This window comes from Rutilus rutilus (assembly GCF_951802725.1).
Source record: "Rutilus rutilus genome assembly, chromosome: 4".
Taxonomy (NCBI): domain Eukaryota; kingdom Metazoa; phylum Chordata; class Actinopteri; order Cypriniformes; family Leuciscidae; genus Rutilus; species Rutilus rutilus.
Genome location: NC_140212.1, coordinates 11,982,422 through 12,003,364, shown reverse-complemented (window position 1 = coordinate 12,003,364; position 20,943 = coordinate 11,982,422). Strand labels below are relative to the sequence as shown.

Sequence of the window (20,943 nt, the reverse complement as noted above, 5' to 3'; positions counted from 1 at the left end):
GTGTGTGTGTGTGTGTGTGTGTGTGTGTGTGTGTGTGTGTAGCTGCTGGTAATCAGACTGAAGTGTGTTGTGGAACTCCAGGATGATGAATTGCAGCTCTATTGTAGTTCAGTAGATCATCTGGGTCTATCCAACACTGCACCAGAGCAATTAGTCACTGTTTGGTGAGAGAGACTAACTTTTCTGCTTTTCCCACAATCCTCTGGGTGAGAGGCACTATTTTCAACAATGCCAAGAAAAGAGAATCATGGGTAGAGAATTAAGGAATTCCATCTTCCTACACGAAATGACTGTCAAAAAGCTTTACATGGTCCCATTGGTTTCTGAAGACAAAAGCTCATTTCTCATAGAAAGTGTTGCACAGCGCTGGTCTACAAAAGCAGGGCTTAAAAACGAGAAAAGACAAAAAAATTGGTTCACTCCGAGCAGAATCGGTATTTTAACGTTTCTGTTCATGCGTTCCTTCTGTAACATTATCATTCCGAAACCGGTTTGATTAGAAAAAATACCGGTTAATAAGTTTTTTTTTGCCTGCCTATACTTTATACCAGAGCCTGAATTGAACTTTATCCTAAGAGCTTGTGACCAAACCTTGTAACTCGGGTGGATCCTCAAACTGTTGGCTAAACCTCATACAGTAGCTCCACCTGCCTCAATCGTAAATAAAGTGCTGCACACATTTTGGAGACTGTCTCTGCTTGTTTGCAGTGCAAGGGTAAATAAAAAAACTGGTTCTTTGAATAAATACTGTGTGTAATGGCTAATGTTTTATGTAATTGGGGATTGGAGAAGAGTGTCAAAGTCTTCTAGTCATAGCCAACAGCATGTGCATAACACTTTGTCTTTTATAACACAAGGTTTTTGTCAAAAACCTTGTAACTCCATTTGAGCTTGATTTTGGAAAAAAATTTATAATATAACGACACACGCAAGCGTCTGACCATACATAAAGCCACAATACTATATTTTGACAACAAGGTGTTTAATAATTTTTGGGGGGAAAATCCTGAATAGTAGTGGTTGTACACTAACCTGCGATTTTGCTGGTTTCAAAACACCCCACGCTGGATATAACCTGCCATGGTAACATATACTCGGACAAACTCCTGCGATCCAACAGCTAATACCAGCACATTGCTTTGCGACTTATAGGATGACTTGACAACTGAGCACGGGTATTTCACTCATCTTTGGATGCGTCAACGTCACATTTGCATAGGCCGTACTATTTGAATTCATGATTGGTTGACTGCCAAATTAAAATCTTAAACGGAACGATAAAACAAAATTATTAACCATTTAACGGTAATTTCAAATAAGCCTCATGAAACCATAACCATGATGTTTTATGTTCAGAACGTTTAAATGATTTCATTTCGGTCCTTGAACCGGTTCGGAACCCTGTATCGTACAGTAAACAAACAGCACTGATAAAACTCATCAGCGCCATGTGTCTCTGCTCACGCACGCTGACCCTCAGCCTCAGACTAGCGCGTTTATTTGCTGTGAGATATTAGAAGCTTCTGGCGGAGATAGGTGGCTGGCAGATGAGTATGATGGGGAAATGATAAAACCGTAATCACGCTGCCAGCTCACATTCACTACAAAAGAGCTGAGATGGGGAGAAAGCTCATTTTCATGCATTAGATAATGTGTTACACATCTTTAAGGACTGAGATCATGCTAAAACATGCCTGTCGAGGTGAGAAAAGCCTACTTTAATTAAAGGTGCTGACATCTATGTGTTTAAACCAGGTAATGTACACTCTCAATCAGGGCTTAAAAACGAAAAAAAAATTCAATTGGTTCACTCCGAGCAGAATCAATATTTTAACGTTTCCGTTTTTGCGTTCCTCGTTAAACATTACCGTTCCGAAACCGGTTTGATTAGATAAAATACCGGTTAATAACGTTATTTTAATTTAGCCTATATTTTAAACAAATATGTATAAATAAGACTAATTTTCACTCAAAAATAAGATAACACATGATAATTAAACTTGAACATTTATTTCATAACATTGTTAAAACCATTACAGAAATACCTGTATTAATTACAAAGCATAAACAGCTGGAAAAATATTGACCTGTTTTACTGGACCGTTAGACAATCGAAATTGGCACTCTTATGCCTAATTCTTTTCAGAAGAGTGATACAATTATTTGTACACAGACACACACACACACACATATATATATATATATATATATATATATATATATATATATATTTGCAACACGAATTGTTTTAGAAATTACATGAATAAAAAGTAGGCCTATATAAACTGGACGATCATTGCTCTTTTAATGCACCGTCAACTGCTAATTTCAAAGCAAACACTGCGCAACACATCCTTGCATCACATAACGTTAACCAATTTCAGTCTGCTAATAAAGCACAATCATTTAATGCAATAACATTGTAAAACTACAACACATTTTCTATTTTTAATACAAAGCATTAAAAGTCTATAAAGAATACATTGACCTGTCCTGTTTTTGGCTATCTGAAACTGAAAGACTATAGAAAAAATGTGCGATACTTGCTAGTACTTATACGAAATCCATAAACTACTTGAGCTTAAAGTCCGTAGGCTACTGCTTGTTTAAACGTATGAAAATAATGTCCTCCAATACCTGTGCATTCATTGAAGACCTCAGTGAGGAAAGAATGTAGGCTACTTGAGGCATGAAAATGCGCAATCTACGCTGACTTGCGTTACCGCGGGCGCGGTAGTGCAATTACATTCATAGCAAGTTTGTACAAATCTGGGTTAGTGAGAGCAACACTTGCCCAGTAGACTTAAAAGTACACTCACTCCTCTTAAGGTGTGCTTCTCTTGAATAGCCTATGCCGAAGAGATTGTCTGCCGATGACTGCTGCGCGGGCATTTCACTCGTCAACGTCACTCGTTAATGCGTCAACGTCACGCTTTGACTAAATTCATGATTGGTCAATGGCAAATTAAAATATTAAAGAGAACGATAAAATAACGTTATTAACCGGTTAATAGTCATTTTAAATAAACGTTTCTGTTCAGAACGATTAAAATTGATTTTGTTTTCGTTTTCGTTTTTGTTCCTGTTAAAATTTCGTTCGTTTCCGGTTTTCGTTTTCGTTCCTTGAACCGGTTCAGAGCCCTGCTCTCAATGACACATTCTTTGTTCCGAGTTAGTTGGTTTCGGTAATATCCTGAGAGGTGACACATCTGTGTGGATTGAGACAATCCTTCTGTTTCCTTTCGTCAGATGATTAGAGGAGAGAGATTTATAGATGTGCACCCTGCTCAGACTCTCTCACTCACATATATACGAGACTGGAGAGCATATGAATAGGGCCAAGCTAAAATTACCCAGAAAAAAAAGACAGCAAGAAGAGCAAGTGAGTCAAGGACAGGTGGTGAAAGTGCTGCCTTGGTCCTTGCATGTCTTCATAAATGCAGGGGTTTATCTGTTTTAGGGGAAAGAGGTAAATGAGGCAGCGTTTGGTGAGGTGTAGAGGGTGCCCTTGAGAACAACGTGTTCATACATATGTATGTATATATATATATATATATATATATATATATATATATATATATATATATATATATATGAGATGAAAAAAAATTAAGAGATTATGATCAACACACAGTACTATAGTGTACTATATATATATATATATATATATATATATATATATATATATATATATATATATAAATATATATATATATATATATATATATATATATATATATATATATATATATATATATATATATATATATATATGTATGTGTGTGTGTGTGGTGTGTATGTTGATCATAATCTCTTAATTTATTTATGCCATTTCCAGTCCTTCATTATTGCTGTAAAAGTCATGGTCATTCATTGGTCAGAAAGTGTAGCAACTCTGTATTTAGCCATTTGCACTACAGGCACGATACGAGGGAATAATCAGCATGGGCTTGTTCTGGTTGACGAACAGCTGACATTTAAATGTGGTATTAATTAGTGCCAGGCGAGCTGCCAGTCATTAGTCTTGGGATTCAGCGGACGCAGAGCTAAACTTAAATGTGTGAACTCGTCTATGGAGTGTACCTGTCACTGGAGAATAGATTCCTTTGGGAAAGGCATACTTGGAGATTATAACCCCTCTCTATCTCTCTCGTTCAACACTGTGCCATTCTCCTCCACCGATGCCCCATGGTGCATTGCAGCACGTACCTGCCACTCAAGGTGCTCACGGGAGCCTGAAACAGACACGTATGCCACTGGTTAGTCAATGAATGTGTTGAGTCCAGGAGTTGGCATGGTGCAGGAATTAAAAATGTAAATGACCTGCCTTAATTAAAGAGTCGACAGAGCCTCTGCAGCTGCAGGTGACAGTGACTGATTGCTTTTCCTCCACCAACACTCTTTCACTCACTCACATGCACCAGCCACCCAAAGACAACAGACAGTGTTGCTCCGTTCCAAAACCTAGTGAGCTGCCTACAGTGACAGCATTTTAAGGTATCGTGGGTGCTCACCAAGCACGAAGGCTGTTCCAAAAGATAGGCATGTTAATTATACTGCCTCATAAGATACCCCATAGCATCACATGTATCCTTCATGGAAAGGCAATCCCAGAATGCATTAATGAGAGAAAAATATCCAAGGTGGTAAATCAAGCGAGAGAAATATGGATTATAATTAACATATTTCATTCACAAATATAATTCTGGATATAAATGTTTGCATTTTTTGTGTGCTATGTGTTTTTAAGCTTATTAGAGTATCACGACATTAGCTTAGCAACATGCTAACATCAAACTCCATTTCAAGTTGTGATGTAAAAAATGAATGCCTAAGTTGAGTTTTCCAAATCACATATAAGGTTCCATGATGGTTGGGATGCTGCCATAGAAGGCTTATGTCTATGTAGGCAGTGGTTTTGGAACAGTGCTCGTGTCTACAGTAAGTGTGGGCATTTATATGCGTGTGCATTTTGTTTTGGATGTGCTAGAGTGTGTTTAGTGTCAGCATATGTGTGGGGCACATTTATTGAACATTTCCAGCATCCTATAGAATCTGCTGATCTCTGGAAAACTTTCAAGGACAGTGGCTCATTAAGACTCACAGTCACTCGCTGATGTAAGCTGCAGCTGTACTGCCACAGAAAGTAAATGCGGAACTGATTGTAAGGGGCAAGACAGCTCTTAGTCAGTGCCAGAAGTGACCCTGAAATATGTTATTCAACATGAATTATAAAAAAGACTGCATCAAGCCCTGTCACCTGTCCATTTTCTAAGCATTTAATGTTAAAAAATGTGTGCTATTTCTGTTTCTCTGCCTTTTTTACAGATATTACTCCGACATTAGTAAGATGTCTGCTATCAGTGACCAGGATATGAATGCATATCTGGCAGAGCAGTCTCGCATGCACATGAATGAGTTCAACACCATGAGCTCCCTCAGCGAGATCTACTCTTACGTGGGCAAATATACAGAAGAGGTATGGAGAACACTTCCAGATGCATGATATTATCATCATCATCTAATGTTCAACACTATTAGCACTGTTAAATCCCCACATTTTGAGTGAACTTAAAATTGATATTTTTGTAAGAGTACTTTTAAATTCTTTAAAAAAGAAAATGTGTTGAATGTAATTGTTAACTGTCCATTAAATGCGTAGTATTTAAGTAAATGAAAGTGGAAAGTGCAGATGAGAGGAATATGTGGTTATTTGTAGGCACGTGTTACTGATGTCTCATCTCTCTCTGGCAGATTGTGTCTGCGCTAGAGCAGGATGATGGCGCCAGAAAACAGAGACTGGCCTATAAACTGGAGCAGGTGGTCGCCTTCATGAGCCTGGAGAGCTGAGGACCACATTTCCCAGAGTGCACTGGGAGATCCAACAGAAACCGAGCCGTGCCTGAGTGAAGACCTGTCCATCTATCTCATCTCTTCTTTTTGCAATCTTCCCACAAAAACAAGCGTTTGCATCATATTAGCTCTGCTTCCTAGAAGAGTAGAGATGGGAACTAGAGGGTGGACGGAGGAGCCAAGGACTACATTACCCATGATGCAGTAGACTGGGTGGCCACCTGGCTCTGCTGTGTAGAGGGGTGGCTGCCCAAAAGTTCCTCTTCACTGCATCCTCCATCCTTCTACCTGACTGAAAAAAAAACAAAAAAAAAACATTTCTGTTGCCTTCAAAGTTTAGCTGATAAGCAGAAACCACAATGTTTGGTGTCAATTTGTTCTGACTTTTATGACTAGGGTAGTGTACGGCACTAATATAGAGTCCAATTCATTGTAGTACCTTTATTAAACACTGAAACGCAAGATAAAAAAAAATTGGTACTGCATGCATCTGAAGAATGCAGTCAGTTCAGGCCATTTCAAAAAGACACAAAACACCTTGAGGACCATGGATTTACGGGACATGCAAGATAATTTAAATGCTTTGATAAGAGAACAATCAAGCCTGGAGATCTCAACTGCTTATTCTCACTTTGAAGACAGTGAGGTGTATTTAAAATCCTCGGAGTGTAGCGGGATGCAACAAGTTAGTGCTTTGATTCTTTTGTCTCTTCCAGGACCTTACTTGACAGTGAAACTGAAAGACAAGACCTGTCATCTTGTGGTATACCCACATCTTCACCACTTCACCCCCAGCCTTCATTTCGGCATTTATCCGGCTTGTGCACATCTGAATTTAACCTCTCTTATCTAGATGATTGGAGAAAAAGCCAAGGTTTGATCCCCTTAGAAGCAAGCACACACACACACCCCTCTTCCAGAGAGTGACGCCTTCTCTCTGTACTCCAGCGAAGTCGCCAGGACCTACGCTGTGCTGCAAGAGGACAAAGTAATCTTGACAACAAAAAAAAGCACACGTTCAATAGGTGTCTCAGTTCACACATCCAGTAGGGGGACTTTAATTACAAAATATCCTACTCAGAATTAGCTGTTAAAGGGGGGGGAAATGGCGCATCGTTGAAAGTGCACACGTGCAGCCTGCACTGTTCACTGCCACAGGGTCCCACCCATAACGAACACTCTGGAAGCCTCTAGAAAAACCCACACGTGGACAAAGCTGGTCAGCAGAAAACCAAAGGAGCCCAATTTAAAAAAGAGCAAGCGAATAAATTACCCCCAAGAAAGCAAACACGAGGCACTGGTTGTTTTATGACCTGCAGAACGAAGCTAACACTCTGTCTGCAGCCTCATATTTGTTTCTGTCCCGATTTGTAGTTTAAGGGCTTGCTGCAGTTTAAGTGTGAGATATGAATCCAACCTGGGCCTCACGACTCGACGAGGACGTAAAAAGTATTGGATGTAACTTTGACAAAGGGAAAGAGACAATTTAGCTGCCCACCTTTCCTCTGTCCTCTGATCCCCTCTTTCCTATTGACAGCGTACCCTATGTGGTCATGTGAATGTGTGGAGAATCAGCCCAGGTCCACCTTGGGTGCTTTATTGGCTTTTTCAGCGCATGTATTTCAATTTAAACTTCAAAAAAATGAAAAAATGAAAACAGAAAAAAATAAGCCTTGCAATTGATGATGTGGATGTGTTCTTTTTCTTTCTTTTGCTTGGAAGAACGAGATGGAAAAAAGTGGCTGTCATCTTCAAAATTGCAACCTCTGTTAAGGTGGAATCTTTATCCTGCCCTTCCATTCAACTGCCATGACCATGTTTTGTGAATGTGTTAGATGCTAATAAGACTAAGGTGAAACCTTAAGCAGATATAGTATATACCCTTGCATGCTGATCTATTTGGATGATATGAAATGAACTGCCTTGCTATCAATTTATCTAATACTACTAGGAATTTCTAAACCAAACTCTTGTTCGACTTTCATAAGACTCCTTTGCTCTTCTTGTCAGGTGCATTGCCTTTCTTGAAGGCCGTCCATCTGAGAGATCTCGTTCGCTGTTCATGTTCATGCTGAACAAATGTGACCACGTCATCACATGCCAGTCTAATCACACCTAACATGCTATTTAGGGATCTTCACAACACATTACATTTGTTGTCGTCTTTAATGTGCAACTCTAAAGAGTTGATTCCCTGAATGTGTTCATTTGTACTTCTCCATTGCTGTCCATATATTATATTGCTGCATTTTTCAGTGCATTCTCAATCATTTTGAGGCAACCTAATGTTTTCAGGATTCCATTAGCGTTCCACCAAATTATTTTTTAATGTTGTTTTGGATATTGTCTCTGTATATGTGATTGCTTTGAGCTCCCTCGAGTGATTTTTTTCAGCATAGCTTAGAAACAGAGGATTGTGTTGAGGTATTTCAGGATTTCAGGTACACAGCTGGCCCCAGCTAATGATTCTAATGAGATAAATAATAAAATATCACTGTCGTCATGTTAGGTATTACTTCTTTTTAAGAAAATCTAATAAATAAGGACACTTGCAAATGATTTTAGAACTGACAGTGAAAGATATTTCATTATTTCTTCAGGGAACTCGTTTATTAAGTCCACAGAGGTCTTAAATGAGCCGATGTTTTGAAAAACTGATATGTTCCTGGATTCCCTCACGACTCTGATCCTGTGTATCATGTTCCATCTCTCATGTATGCTTAACAGGACGACCCCCCATCCCTTATGTCCAAAATACCTGATAAAGTTTCCACCTTAAACATTTTGTAAGAACTAAAAAGTCCTTTTAGCTCAGTGTTACAACAGGCGTTAGAGACCTGTTCAGAAAGACTTTTTAATATTTCCAGATTTGATGCAAGATAGAGAGTTATCCTGATGTGAGGAGAAAAAGAGAGAGACCAGCGGAAAGGCAAGCTTCTCTAACTTGTTTATAATTAATTGTATACCTGTGTATGTAAATATAATGCATTCCTATTTTGCAGTCAAGAACAAAATACTATTTGTAATATAGAATAAACTTTATTATGAAAAAGATGGAGTCTTCTGTCTTTTATTTTGTGTCTCTACCTTGCTTTGATCAATGGAGAAGTCGGAGAAGTCACTGCTTCCATGGAAACAGAAATTGTGGTAAAAGAGCGCAGCAGTGCCTGCTCCCACAAAGCCTGTTCTTCATTCACAAAACTATTCCAACTAAACCAAATCTAGTTTCAATAAGGCTGTTTATGAAGGAATAGAAGCTCACTGGTATACTATAAAAAAAAACACTGAAAAGACTTCTGGAAACGTCTGGAGTTATGTGCACCAATCTCTAATCTGATTGGATATGGTCTCAACCTCCATGCCCACCCCTCTCAACCAGACCTTTACTATTTCTTTTCCTTTTTCAATAACACTAGAGCATTTTTACAACCGTCATCTTGCAGAAAAACAAAGACTCAGGTTTTAACCTCCTCCTGTCTCTCAGTGCCAGAGGGCTCAATTGCCACCTTTATTACATTTCATCTCATTGCACTGTATCGCTTCTCTCAGTTAACGAGAAACCGTTCCCCTCCACAACTCCAGTACGTTCCCCCTGACCTTTCAGCGTTTGTCTCTGGGCTCTCTTAGAGGAAGGTTAGAGCGAGATGACGATTTTAAAACCTCTTCACAAAAATGTCACCTCACAACAGGTGCTAAAAGCGTCTACCCTTGTTGAGTGATTTCTTGCCTTTTAGCCTTGAGCACAAGGTCATCGCAACAGCAAGGATTTACCACACATCGGTCTGACTGGTTCTTATAACGGTTCTTTAAAAAATATATAAAAAAAAGCATAGAATGTAAAATGTTCAAATCTACAAGATTTGTTTTCCTCTAAATCGGGTAATTCCGGAAAGTTCCGGAAGAATTCTTTCCAGCTGCAGATGCAGTGCAGGCCAGCTAATAAGAATGCAGGGTGAACGATGGTGGACTAATTCCTAGGATTGACTAAAATGGCTATTGACAGCTGCGGGAGAGCAGATGGAAGCAATTAGCATTATTAGTTGGTTGTGCTTTGTCCTATCTGTCTAAGTAAACATCTGTGAAAAGACAACAGATCCGGCAAAGGCTCCCGTGGAGTAAACAGAGAAAACCAAACAGTGATTTCAACTCAACTGAACGGAGATGCTGCAGACAGCAATGAGATCTGCCATCCTCGGCCCACACAGAAAACTGAACAGCTTTGAAATAAATATGATAAAAATATCAACATGCTGTCCGCGCCCATCTGGAGGAATGGAGACGTGATCATTAGCAAATTCACTAGAAATGTCCCAAAAGATAGAGTAAAAAAACAAAACAGACATGCTGAATAAGAGCACTTTAACTTCTGAGAATGTCTATTGTCATGCTGAATCCCTTGTGGTGTAGCTCATTTTCCAAAAGTACCATTTCACGAGGTGCAGATGAAACATAAGAAAACACACAGCTTTGCCCGTCCACTGTCCATTTCTGTATCAGGGATAGAGCAGCACTGCCCTCCACTGCTTCTCTCTCTACCAAACACAACCCCTCTAAAACTATTGATCCATTCCTTTTCCTTACCAAAACATGGGTTTAACTCGAGTATTAGTCTTTCAGTGGCTGCTTTGGAATCAATTACCAGCCCAGGTTCATTTTCAAAATGGATTTCCTCGTGTGTGCAGCGTTGCTTAATTTTCTAATAAATGTGTGACGCTCTGGCAAATGCATGTTTCAGATGAGGAAAAATTGGTTGCGGCGGAAACCATGTTCAAGTTCTGATTACATTATTATGTTTGCATGTCTCAGACACAATTGGCTGTTTAATAATCTAATTATAGTTTCGTTGTGTGGTGAGATCTGACAAGTATTCTCACAGAGAGGACATCTATCATGTGGGGGGAAAAAAAAGACTGTTGGATTCAATAGAGGAGTAATGTGTCTTAAAACACAATCTGATGTGTTCCGGGCTAATGGTCTGTTCTTTCGCAGACATCGGCACACAATAATGCTAAATGCAAACAATAAAATGCAACTAATCATTAAGTCATGCATGCATAGTAATGATCGCTAAATAATCTTTTAAAGTTGGCAACTTGGCATGAAATAAAAATGCATGTTATATATCAGGAGTTCTCAACTCTGGCCCTTAAAATTCCAACCATGACCAAACTCTCCTTCCTATAACTTTCTAGTAATCCCGAATGCCTTGATTAGCTTGTTCAGGTGTGACTGGTTAGGGTTGGAGCACAACTCAGCAGGAAAGTGATCTTGAGTTGAGAACCCCTGTTATAGATCTTATTGTCAACGTTTCATTCATGGGTTACTTTTTGTGTGTGTGTGTGTGTGTGTCATACCTTAGTCTTCCTCTAAAAACGCAGACTTCTCTCTGGTGATGTACGCCGGACGAACAATCGTTTTGTTTGCTTAAACCCTGCCCTTCCACAATCTGCAAGCTCAGTTTTTTTTAGTGCAACTCCCACATCTCAAAATCCAATCAGCGGCCGATGTATAGGACTAAGTCCCCACCCTATATATTTTTTTCATTATCCATTACAACATACTGTCTGTTCATAACAACATGTAAAAAAAGATCAGGGAAAAACAAAACCAGTTGAAAGCTCATTAAAGCTTTATATGACTCATGATGCAGCTTTAGGGACATTATGCACAAACATAAAACAAGCATAAACGATGTAGGGACTGACTAATGTTAGTGTAAATTGAAAATGTCCCTTGGAATATATTACCTAGCAACAAACATTTCATATATGAGCCAGTTTGTCAATCTTAAAGCCTGTATGCCACACATTAATATGATTTCTGCACATTTTTATGCAAAAAAGCTTCAACAATCAACGGAGAGTAAAACTAGCATTTCTGCACATGAAAGCACGACAGCTTTTGAGTGCAACTGGCTACCTGTGCTTATTTTTGGTCCAACATATGCTCTAAATCCCTCTTAATCTGTCTGTCTCTCGTCACTTTTCCAATGCCGACAACTATTTTCTCCAATGTGAACATTGCTGTAATTAAATTCCTTCCCCATCGCTACAGTCAAACAGTGGAAAGATGCCCATCACCTGTGTCTGGTCACCCTCTCCCAGCACTGCCGTCCCTGCCTGAATAAACCCATCTCAAACATCAATGACTGACTGTGCATTCATTTTCATGCTATTGATTAATATCAGGAAAGCTTTGCATGCTGCTACAAGAACACAAGACGTACACAACCTGAGCTTAGGAGCATTTCTGCATCTACCTGTGATGAGCTTTGCGTATCTTAAAATTGTCCACTCATTCATATTCATGTGTTTACTATGCGCACATGTGGGCAGCGGTGATGAGGTGAGTCTCATTTGCATGTAAAGTGCTTTGGGTGTCTACAAAAGCTCCATACAGATGCTATGACTCATTTATTCAAATTTCACATGTTTAATCAATACATCGGCAATGAGCCTCGCAGACAGTGCCGGACGGCTTTGAGAGGATGCGTATAGAGGTGAGTGTGTGCCTGATGAATTGTGACCTGTGATACAGCAAATAAACATCTATGGATGAGGATCCACTCGACCCATATGTCACAGCTACCCAGCGAGAGGGTTGTCGCGTCTCCGCTAAATAAAATCAAATTTGCTACCATCTTCGTACCCCCCACAAACCCTGCACACATTGCGCTGTTCATATTTCATCTGCACGATAAAGTTTCCTTCCACCCACTGGGTTTGAGATTAAAATGCAGAGATGGTCGGCACACGGCCGCTGTGAAGAAGATAGGTGCGTCTAAGAAAGTTTGCAACACCATATTTTGTCTGAGCTCATTTCAATATATCCGCCCATATGGAGAAATCATCATTCACTCGGATTCTGTGGCGAAGGCTGGCATGAAAATGAATCAACAGCACTGCCCTTTATGCAAAGTGCACCTTCTTCACATCCCTCTGTGTTAAAAGTACATCATTGTGGCAAGTTGTGTACATGTTATCCGTTCTGCTGATGGTGCCGTCACTCTGAGATGGCTGAGAGGTGAGAAGTTCAGGAAGTCGATGAGAAACCAAGCTTATCAACGAACTGAATGCTTCTGTTTTTGATAGAGTGCTCATTTTTATTGAGAATTTAAAATGATTTTGGAATTCAAATGGAATTCTTGATTCTGATTGGTCACTTTGGTTAAAATTGTCAGGTTTGTTTTGCCGTAATGACCGGACAAAAATTATGTCAATTATATGTTTGAATTAGTGCTGTCAAATCGATTGTGTATGTGTATTATATTTATATATGTCTGAGTGTGTGTGTATGTATACTGTATACAAATACACGCACACACATATATATTTAGACATATATATATATTACATGGCTTGGTTGAATTCTAATGTAGAATGCGGTCTGTTATTTCTTGATAACAGACCACTGCTAAGTATAACACACCGTTGCCATGAAAAACAGAGCGTTGCTATGGACGCAGAATTCTAACCGTAGAAACGGAACGGACTATTTTCTTTAGCGGAAGCAATACAGTCGTTTTTAAATCAATAAACTCCTTTTTAAATCAATATTTTGTGTCAAATTATTGATTTATTTGGTAGGTAGCCATGTAATAAGAGGGATAATGTAGAGCGAGGCGGTTGTTATAGCGATCAGTTATAGACTGATCAGCCTGTCTGGGTTGTATTCGCTATAACAACCGCCTCGCTCTACATTATCCCCCTTACATATATGATATATAATATTCACACACACATAAATTATGTAAATAAAAACTTTTATGTTAGATGTGATTAACTGCAGCTCTAGTTTAAATATGTTTAATTCAGCAAGTGATGTGTTGTGTGCTATGTTGTAAACTGCACATTTTGGCAAATGTAACCGGTCATCCCAGTATTCTATGAAAAATCGGCACATATTGTGCACAGTACATATACACAATACATTGCAGAAATATTAAGAGTACATTCTATTATGAACACAATCTGTATACACTAATGCACACTACCACTGTGTCAAAGACTATAAAGATGGATTGAATGTGAATGAAGATGTTAGCGTCTGGAAATCTCATTAGATCTAAGCAGGTAAACAGAAACGTATTTCATGACTAGACATTACAATTCATGAGAGCAATTTGCCCATAATTTTGTCCATTCATATGAGTTTTTATAACTTTTGCCTGCTAAAAAAAAAAAAAAAAAAAAAAAGTATCTTCATGAGGATGAATGTCACAATAAAAATGCACATCTCTGACTACTAGCTTTCTGTGAGGCTAATGTTTGATCTGACATTTAACTATAAAGTTAAAAGTTTGACATTGTAACTGCCATTGGCTTCAAAACACATCAATCAATCCTGTCAGGGGAGGTAAGGACCTTCCAGTTGTCATTGAATGATACTTTAAATGATTAATAGCTGGACAAAAAACAATCGATTTTCATGGGAAAATGGGGTGTGATACTGAGGAAAAATGGTTGGCTTTCTCTCTTGGTCATTTAGATGGATAGAGATACAAAACGGGAAACAAAAAAGCACCTCAGCAAGGCCTGAAGACAAACCAGTCATTCAACTGGATAGGGAAAGTTTGTCAAGACAAACTTTGATGTAAGTTTGACAGCCTTGTCTGAAAGTTAAAAATGATTTTAAAAGTTTGAAGGTTCTATAGGTCAGACCATCAGTCGGGCAAACAGACATAGAAATACCACCAGGCAAATAGATATAAACTGTTATATAGATGGGGCTTGGAAATTGTGCCAAGTTGCAAAAAAAAATTCATGCCAAGAAGAAATGCCAGACTTTACAAGAAGCAGTTTAAGGAGCTGGTAGCTCAGCATGGAATGCTATGGCCTTTCAGACACGAGAAGTTTGGTTTTGAGTCCCAGCTATGACACATGCGCTGCTGGGGTGATTCACTTTTCATTAAATCATTACAGGTTTGGAACAACATTTGCAAACAGGTGGACTGTTGTAGTTAGGATTACTATTTAAACATTGGCCATTAAATTCTCTAATCTAACCTCCCTCAGTGGGCAATGCACAGGTCAAACACATGATGGCACTGTTTCCGGTTGCCCCTGAGTAAAGGCCTCATTTATAACCATTGCGTACGCATAAAACAGGCCCTGAAAGAGAGGCGTACGCCACTTCCAACGAATAAGTTGTGATTTATAAAAACAAACTTGACGGGAAAATTTGCGCACCTGCACGCAAACTCTGACCCATGCGTACGAACGTTTTGGAGATGGAGCAGTTTGGCGACACCGATGGTGAGCTGGAGTTAAATGTCTTTTTGGTCACTTTTAGACAGAAATCTAAAGACATATACAGAAAGATGATACAAAATATAATTTCACTCACCAAGCCTATCACTTGAAGCAAATATCCATCCCTTCTTCAATGTCCACGCCAGCGAGCGCGTTGGGCCGTTTAGTGAAACTGACGCAAATAACATGTTTAAATAAATAAAATAATGATTTAAACTATGTTTTACTTCTGATATAAACATTTAGATTAAATATGGCATTCAAATTAATGGAGTTTAACACTTAAATATGAAATCATTTCTGAGAAGTTACAACTTTTTTTATATTCAATCAATAGAAATATTTGTTGTGGATGCGATGTTTTTGAACACTTTTCCTGTGGCGTGCTGTGTTTTAATGTTTAACCACAGAGATAATTGCTTATCATGATAATACCAGATTGTCTGAGAAAATAGTTTTGTGCAAATAATGCCCAAGGCCTATCTGTTTCCATTAAAAATATAAATCAAATAAAAATACAATTCGGCCAATGGAAAAGATTGAGAAAAACTTTCTCTGAAATGTTTTTTACACTATTTGATTTATGTATTCAAAAACAAGGCAAGATATAGGCAACTACTTGATTTTTATTAATGTAATGTGTCTTGTACCGTTAATAAACGTTATCACATGGATGAATAATCATATGCAAATGATATGCAGATGAGGATCTGCATAGTAAAACTAGGCGTTGTAAGCTCCATATATGGTTATTTCGGGGTGGAGACGCATGTGCGCACAATCTTCCGCTGACTGGGATTTATAAAGTGAATTCTGCGCAGGTTCTGGCGTACGAACGGTTTTATAAGTCTGAATATTTTTTTGCGTACACCATTTTTGGCTTTCGGGCGCACGTACACTTTTAGTAAGGATCCTACGCACAGTTTTATAAATGAGACCCCTGGAGAGCACTATTTTGAGTTGGACTGTCTTGTGTGCTGCTACCAAGGGGTAGGTTAGACTTTTTACAACACCAATTTCTTGATGTTGGGATTGGTTTCCCAGAATGCACTATTCCATGAATAAATCAAGAAGATGACAGCCACATTGTTCAAAAAGTTTATCCTGTTTACTGGATTATTTGCTCTAGAGTTGTTGTGGTTGTTGTTGTCTTTGTGTTATGTCAGATGATGTCAAGCATTCATTATGTGTTCTTGTGTCACCATCTGTGTGTTTTGTATGTGAAAAGTGTAGTGTTCTGCTGGGTTAAGTTCACACTGATTCATTTCTACATTTGTGTCTCAAGGTGGCGCTCTTAAAAGTTCAGTGATATATTCAATATTCTAAATGTATAGGGCATGTGGGAAAACCAATGACTGTGATGGGTCAAGAAAGAGTCCATTGCCCTTGAGTCTATTGAGACTGAACACCAGTCGGTAACAAGCACCTATTTATTTTTTACATACAATTAGTATTGTTTTCATTGGTATCTCTGTGTTGAAGAACATGGCCTTTGGACAAGCTAGAACATAATTTTTAGATTATTTCTTCAGTATCATTTAGACAAAGCATTATGATCCGAGAACTCCGGGTTCAAACTACACAAACATGACTTTGAATCCCACAGATACATGTTTTAACCTAGCTAGTTAGTTCATACAAATGTACACATCAAATAATGAGCAGCAACAGCTTGTCAATTCAGTGGCGTGAAGGCCACTGTTGCCTTCCAACACAAAAGTCTTGGTACAAATCCCACATTTTTTTGTAAATGTTTCACATGAATAACAGAAAAAAAAACGTCAAGCTCAGTGGCTTAAAGTATAAAGTCTTGTACACTGTCTTGAAGACAGTGAAAGATCAACTGGTGTTGTGGTTAAATACAGATCTTTGACAAATGAAACTGCAATTGAAGCATGGGTTCAAATCCCACAACACCACCAATTTTTTTTTTTTATTCCTTAGCTTAAGTTCATACACATACAAGTACATGGACCTGCTCAGCAAGTTAGTGGCACAAAGGGTTTGTTTGCCTTTCAGCATGAAACATTAACATCAACAACATTTGAACATTATTTCATATCAAATAAAGCAATGAGGCTTGTGTTTTTACCCAAAGTAATGCCACTACATCTTATGACTGCCCACTTGGTATTGTGGTTAAAAGCCAGTCTTTAACAATAAACCTTTCACTCAAGAATGGGTTCAAACCCCACCACTTTACTAGTGTTTTTTATACCCTAGCCTAAGTTCATACACATACAAGTACAAGGGCCTGCTCAAGGACTGGAACAAATGATAAAACTGTTTGCCTTCCAACATTAAACATTTGGCTCAAATTCCACAACATTTAGAGTATATTTTATATACAACAAAGCATAGAGGCTATACAAAGACAAGACTATACTTTTAGTAAAAGACCAGCTGGTGTGGTGGTTAAAACCAGGTCTTAAACAAACAAGGTTGCAACACAAGTGCGGGTTCAAATCCCACAAGCAAAGCTTTCTTTTTACAATAGCCTGAGTTCATACATATGCATTTACAAAAGTATACAGCAATTCAGTGGAGCGAGGGATGATTGTTTGCCTTCCGCCATGAAAGTTCTGGTTTAAATCCCATGTCCTTTATAAAGCTTCTTTTATATAAAACAAAGCATAGGCTAGAAGTTTGTGTTTTCACCCTAAAACTACCAACAAAGACCAGCTGGTGTGGTGGTTAACAGTGGGTCTATGATAAATGAAAATGCAGAACAAGTGTGGGTTCAAATCCCAGTTGCCATGATATCTTTTTCACCTAGAATACATTAATATACAGTTCTACAATTACAAGCCACTACCCAGCAAATCAGTGGCGCAAAGGATAATTTATCACTTTCCAACACGGCTGGCTCAAATCCCACATCATTTAGAGTTTCTTTTATATAAAACAAAGCATAGAGGCTTGTGCTTTCATCCCAAAAAATGCCACAACTTTACATGAAAGACCAGTTAGCGAGGTGATTAATGGCAGGTCTTTGACAAACAGAACTGCAGCACAAGTGTGGGTTCAAATCCCACAAATGCAAAGTTTTCTTTTTGACTTTATACACATTTACTTCTACAAGAAGAAGCAAACACTCAGCAATTCAGTGGTGCAAAGGATAATTGTTTGACTTCCAACGTGAAAGTCCTGGTTCAAAATCCTGCAACTTTTAAACTCATGATAAACATTGTATCCAACAAAGGACCCAAAAATACAACACTTAATGTGAAAGCCATGATGGTGCTAGTGGCTAAACACACATTAGTTGCGGATAAGGCTGGGCCAAAGATGTGGGTTCAAATCCCAACTCAACAAGTTGAGGTAACCCAACAAAAAGACTCAGTTGGCAACCCAAAGAAGCCTGAAAGGCTGAATACCTGAGGTGGTAAAGCAAGAAGGCAGTGGGAAACTGAGGCTCAAGCCAAAAAAAAAATTCTTTGTTTTTTTTTGTGGTAAAACTAAAACAGCAGAGAGGTGGATTTGAGTGGATGAGCTCTCATACCATGAGCTTTAACCACAACACCATTTCCATCTCACAAAGACACTACAATTTTTGCAAATGAAACTAAATGTATACACTCACGCAAGCCAAAAATAAATGAATAAAAATACTATATTATATCAAAAAATAAAAAAGCATGTAAAAATTAAAACTTAGTCATAGATGAAAGCAGGAAAATCATGACGCAGAAGGAGAACATCAGAGCTTCCCACAACACCAAATAACTCTATTAACAAAACATGTAGACTGTTACTTACAGTGACACTATGCAACACTATGGAAGCTTGTTTCCGCCACTGAATAAAACATTTTAAAAGATAATTGCGACTTTTTATCTCACAATTGCGAGTTTACATCTCGCAATTCTGACTTTATTTCTCAGAATTGCGAGATATAAAGTCAGAATTGCGTGAAATAAAGTCGCAATTGCGTGTTATAAAGTCAGAATTGTGAGATATAAAGTCAGAATTGCGTGAAATTATATTGCGTGCGACTTTATATCACGCAATTTTGACTTTATAACACATAATTGCGAGTTTATATCTCGCAATTCTGACATCTTTTCTCAGAATTGTGAGATATAAACTCACAATTGTGAGAAATAAAGTCCAATTCTAAGGGGGGAAAAAAGACGGACTTTTTTTTTTTTTTAACCTCAGAATAGTTTATATCTCACAATTCTGACTTTATAACACGCAATTGCGACTTTATAATGCAATTCTGACTTTATATCTCCCAATTGCGTATTATAAAGTCAAAATTACGTGATATAAAGTCCCGATTGCGTGTTATAAAGTCAGAATTCTGACTTTATAAGACGCAATTGCGACTTTATTTCACGCAATTCTGACTTTATATCTCGCAATTCTGAGAAATAAAGTCGCAATTATCTCTTAACATTTTTTATTCTGTGGTGGAAACAAGCTTCCATACAACACCTGCAACATCAACAAGGAAAAACACAATTTCAAATGATTCTACTTTATACTAGGAATATGAGCCAGTGATTCTCATCAAACTCTTATGGTAACACCACTGATTCATGTTCTACTAAACAGAGTTCAGCGAAAGAACAGCATGTAAACGAAGTCTGTGATAAACCTTCATAAAAGTTCTGATTGCCTTCATATCACTAAAAATAACAAATATTTGTACAACCCTGCTATAAAACTCGTTATAGCCTACTATACAAGTCTTTAATACAAAAGCAAGAACTGCACACAAACATAGACAGACACTGTCAAATTAAATCAATAATTTGTGTTATGACAGCACGTCTATGATTCAGCCAAGTAATCACTTATCACAATTTAATTCCTGAGTGATTCAGTGTTTTGAACGAAGCGGCTGAATGAATCATTCAATGTCTCACTCATAATGAGTCACTGACGCCACCTACTGACGTGTAAACTGCAGTCACTGAAAACGAGGAAATACAGACAATCAAAGTGATACAAACAATGACAACTAAATGGAAAGACAAGAAGTGATTTATTGACATAATTTCGCGGAGATATGACGCATTTTAATCTCATCAAATGCAATTTGCACTGCACGATTGTTGTGCCGTGCGTCTGCCGCAAGGGTGCGACTCTGTTGACAGCAGTTCTGGAAACACTGGCATAGAGTAAAAGGTCGATCTTGAGATTTTGAGGGAATAGATCTGTATAAGACGAAGACGTGTTAAAATAGACATTTAATCGTACAAATGGGCCTTTTAAGCAGTCTTACTGCTATAAAATGCGTGCAAGTGGATAAGCTTTAAGCTTAAATATACTTACAGGTGAGTCGATAGATGCTGTTCCACTTTATCGCAGTGTGTTTGTCAGACTGTCATTTGTTTACTTATGTTAATGACATGCTGTTCTAGGCGTTGTTATGGTCTTCTTGTTGGTAACTAGACGTTTCTAGGTAGAAGTAAGAACCAGTTTCATTAAATATGACAAATGTCTAAAACCTAAAATCATTGCAGCCCACCCATCAGAGACCGATTCAAAAACGAACGACACTTATGAGGCGGCTCTTTTTAGTGAATCAGAAACCAGTGCAGTCCGATTCCCGATTCCCTAACGAATGACTCGCATGTCTCTGATCGTTTTAGTGAATAGCCTACTACAGGCTGTAAATCGTACTTGCTGACTGGTTGTTTAAAGATACGCTTTATGCTCTTTGTCTAATTTGTCAAATTAAGGAATTACACAGTAGGACTACCATTCAAAATGGTATAGGTAGTACGATTTTTTTTTTTTTTTTTTTTTTTTTTGAAAAAATTAACACTTTTAAAAAGTGACAGTAAAGATATTTATAATGGTACAATAGATTTGTATTTCAAATAAA

General features: G+C 38.2%; 1 protein-coding gene across 2 annotated transcripts in view; it reads left to right on the top strand.

The window, feature by feature from the left end:
* plxna4 (plexin A4) overlaps window positions 1-7,489 on the top strand; it is a 211,875-nt gene extending 204,386 nt beyond the window's left edge. For both annotated transcript variants that reach the window (XM_084408408.1, XM_084408409.1), the window contains 2 exons: window positions 5,329-5,479; window positions 5,755-7,489. In XM_084408408.1, the coding sequence (XP_084264534.1) occupies window positions 5,329-5,479; window positions 5,755-5,850 (247 nt within the window). In that variant the 3' untranslated portion in view covers window positions 5,851-7,489. The remainder of the gene's footprint in view (window positions 1-5,328; window positions 5,480-5,754) is intronic.
* Window positions 7,490-20,943: the final 13,454 nt, after the last annotated feature.